The sequence below is a fragment of the Hibiscus syriacus genome, unplaced genomic scaffold (genome assembly GCF_006381635.1).
Source record: "Hibiscus syriacus cultivar Baekdansim isolate YM2019G1 unplaced genomic scaffold, ASM638163v2 tig00116962_pilon, whole genome shotgun sequence".
NCBI lineage: Eukaryota > Viridiplantae > Streptophyta > Magnoliopsida > Malvales > Malvaceae > Hibiscus > Hibiscus syriacus.
In genome coordinates this window covers 351,506-354,372 of record NW_024063488.1, presented here as the reverse complement: position 1 = coordinate 354,372, position 2,867 = coordinate 351,506, and the positions used below count along the sequence as shown (strand labels likewise).

Here is a 2,867-nt window from a genome sequence, read left to right as displayed (position 1 = left end):
TGGCCACCCACTTCACCCTAATCCCCAATAAACAAATAGAATAACTTATCCATTTCACCATCTTTCTTTTTCACTCATGTCCCCTCATTATTACACCTCTGCCCCCACTCCTCCAAAACCAGAATATTTTGTTGCCCTAATTTACACATTTCATGTTGTACACCTTATCTAGTTTTTTTCACACCCTCTACACTATTAAATGGAGGGACAAACTTTTTTAACCTTATTTTTCTTTTAGGTTACTAGCTGCAGACATGAATATCATATTAAAAAATTTTATCAAGTAAAAGAAAATAAAGTTGCATGCATTTTCTAAATTTTTTGTTAGTGGTTTCACTTATTTTGTAACTTTATATTAAACTTCTGCTTCTTTAGTAATATAATTGAGATTATCTAAAAAATATTTGCATGCATTTTAAAGTGGTTGATATGACTCATTTAGCATCTCTCTTATCATTAAATTGCTTGGATATATTTACTGTCATGTTGAAGGGCCCCCGAAGCCTTGAACTTTGCCTCCTAATGTAGCAACTGGCGTTATGGTACAGCCTTTGTTGGAACTTTAGCTGGCCAGATTTTCTTTGGCTGGCTTGATGATAATTGATAAATTAAGTAAAAAAAAAGGTTTACGGACTCACCCTGATGTTCATGGTGATATGCTCCATTGCCTCTGGACTTTCCTCCGGAAAGTCTCTGATCGGTGTTATGGCAACGCTTTGTTTCTTCAGGTTTTGGCTCGGGTTCGGAACTGGTGGTGACTATCCCTTGTCGGCTACCATCATGTCCGAATATGCAAACAAGAAGATTCATGGAGCGTTTATCTCTGTTGTGCTTGTAATGCAGTGATTTGGAATTTTGACATATGGGATCCTTGAACTTACTGCGTCGTCTTGGATCGATCATGCGTATAAGGTGGGATTCGTATCATTTCAATATACATCGTAGAATGATCTCAATTAATTTGTTATTTTTAAAATTTTAATAGGAAAAATAAAAAATTATTTAAATATTATAACTATTTGTGTATTTTACGTTTTTAAATTTTATATATTCGTTATACCTAGTCAACATTCCGTTAAAAATCTAAAGAAATTTAATTTTTAATGATAATATTTTTAATAAATAAAAATAATTAAATATTATATTTTTAAATTTAATAAAAATTGAAACAAATTGACGATAGTTTACCAAAATATATCATAAACATATGTGATTTATTATTTTAAAATTTAGCTAAAAGACAACACCCTCCGCTGCGTCGCGTCCAAATTTACAAATGCCAACTCACTCCAACACGTGTTGAAATTATCAGGTGACGCTTATCTCTATAAAAAGTTGACGGTCAGGATCTCTTCTGTTGAATTTTCAGATTACGTGGTAAACACGGCGTTCACGGCCGTCGTCGAACCCCACGTAACGGCATTGGACGATGTTGGCAGGATGGATCGTTAATGTGCTGGGCTTCGCCGTCGGGATTTGGTTCGTCGTGCGATTGTACGGACCGAACCATTTGTTCTGCATGTAACGGTTTTTTCTCCAAGGAGGGAGAGTTAGTTCTTTGATCTTTAACGATTTTTTTACCGAGTCACTCATCACCTTGACGATCCTTTTCATTTCCTCGTCTTTTCCCACGAAAACCCTAGGTAAATGTTGTAATAAACTCGAGTACTCACTTGTCGGCCTTGCGATCTCGAACTCGGAGGCGAAATCGAGATCGATGAAGTACCGGTTTTGCGACGTAGCTGTTGTCGATTGCACCACGTCGATGAACTCGTAGTTTCCGGCGGTTAGGCCTCCCGATGAGCCCCATTTGGTCTTGCATATCGCCGCATTTTGGCCTACCTGGCGGAGATAAGCCATTACATTACGCCTGAAAGTAGCTTTATCCGTTTTGAAAAAGGAAAGCATTTCCATTGCTCTCAAAACGTGAGCCATAAGCAGATTCCTGTAAGGATCCGTGTTGCTAAGAGAGGTTGACTTGATGATGATCTGGAACGAATAGGTAATGTCGAGGCTTGAGTCGACTCGGTCGGAGTCTAAGTTGTAACCCGTTTGTTCTACAGCATCGTGGTCGTTTTCCAGAAAACCGTGAACGAGCTCCGAGAGGCAAGGAGAATCGTCTTCAACGGCGGCGGCGGAGTGTTCGCTTCCGCTGCTTTCGAAACTGAAGCCGACGAGTCGAGCCTTGACTCGGTCGTCGAGCGGGTCAGTAACTCGTTTGATTCTTCTATCAGAAATAGCCATTAATGCAGTTGTATAGTACAAACGCAGGTTTATTTGGTTTGTTGTGTTAAGGGGTTTTGGTTTGGATTAGTTTCATATAAATAGAGAGATTGGGAAGAACATAGGGATATGCGAGGAACTTAAATTATATATATTATTTTATTTTTTAGGGGAAAAATAAAAATATATTTATGGAGGAATTTTACATCGAATATTCCGATAAATTGCTGTTTTTGCATCAGATAAGGCTGTGCCTTTGATCTTTGCAGTAGGAGTTTCATGTCATGCTTTTAATTTTTTAATATATAATAATTTAATTTTTTATATATGAAAAAGCAAATTTCATCTGATTTTTTTCTTAAGAAAATCAATAATTTCTTTAAGAATTTTAGTAACGATGAGAATAAAATAATTAAATATTAATTTGACTTTATTGAAATTTATTAATTGGAGCAAGATAAAAGATAAGATTGTCTTATATCGAGTAAAGATGAATTTGTGGAGTTAAGCATAGATTATTAACATCAAACAAAATTATATAACAGTGCTAGAGTTTAACTGTGCTAAAATCCTCCGAACTTAGCAATCGACTTATAAATTGATTATTGTTGTACATTTTTTAAGAACTTCATACGTATTCAGAA

The 2,867-nt window shown here is 36.1% G+C and overlaps 1 protein-coding gene across 1 annotated transcript; it reads right to left on the bottom strand.

Moving 5' to 3' along the window:
* Window positions 1–1,237: 1,237 nt before the first annotated feature.
* On the bottom strand, window positions 1,238–2,389 carry LOC120190369. Its single transcript, XM_039193454.1, has 2 exons — window positions 2,292–2,389; window positions 1,238–2,258 (listed from the first exon to the last, which is right to left on the bottom strand). Exon 2 carries the CDS (start codon window positions 2,242–2,244, stop codon window positions 1,366–1,368), a length of 879 nt encoding a protein of 292 aa, XP_039049385.1. The 5' UTR covers window positions 2,245–2,258; window positions 2,292–2,389; the 3' UTR covers window positions 1,238–1,365.
* Between the last annotated feature and the right edge of the window lie 478 nt (window positions 2,390–2,867).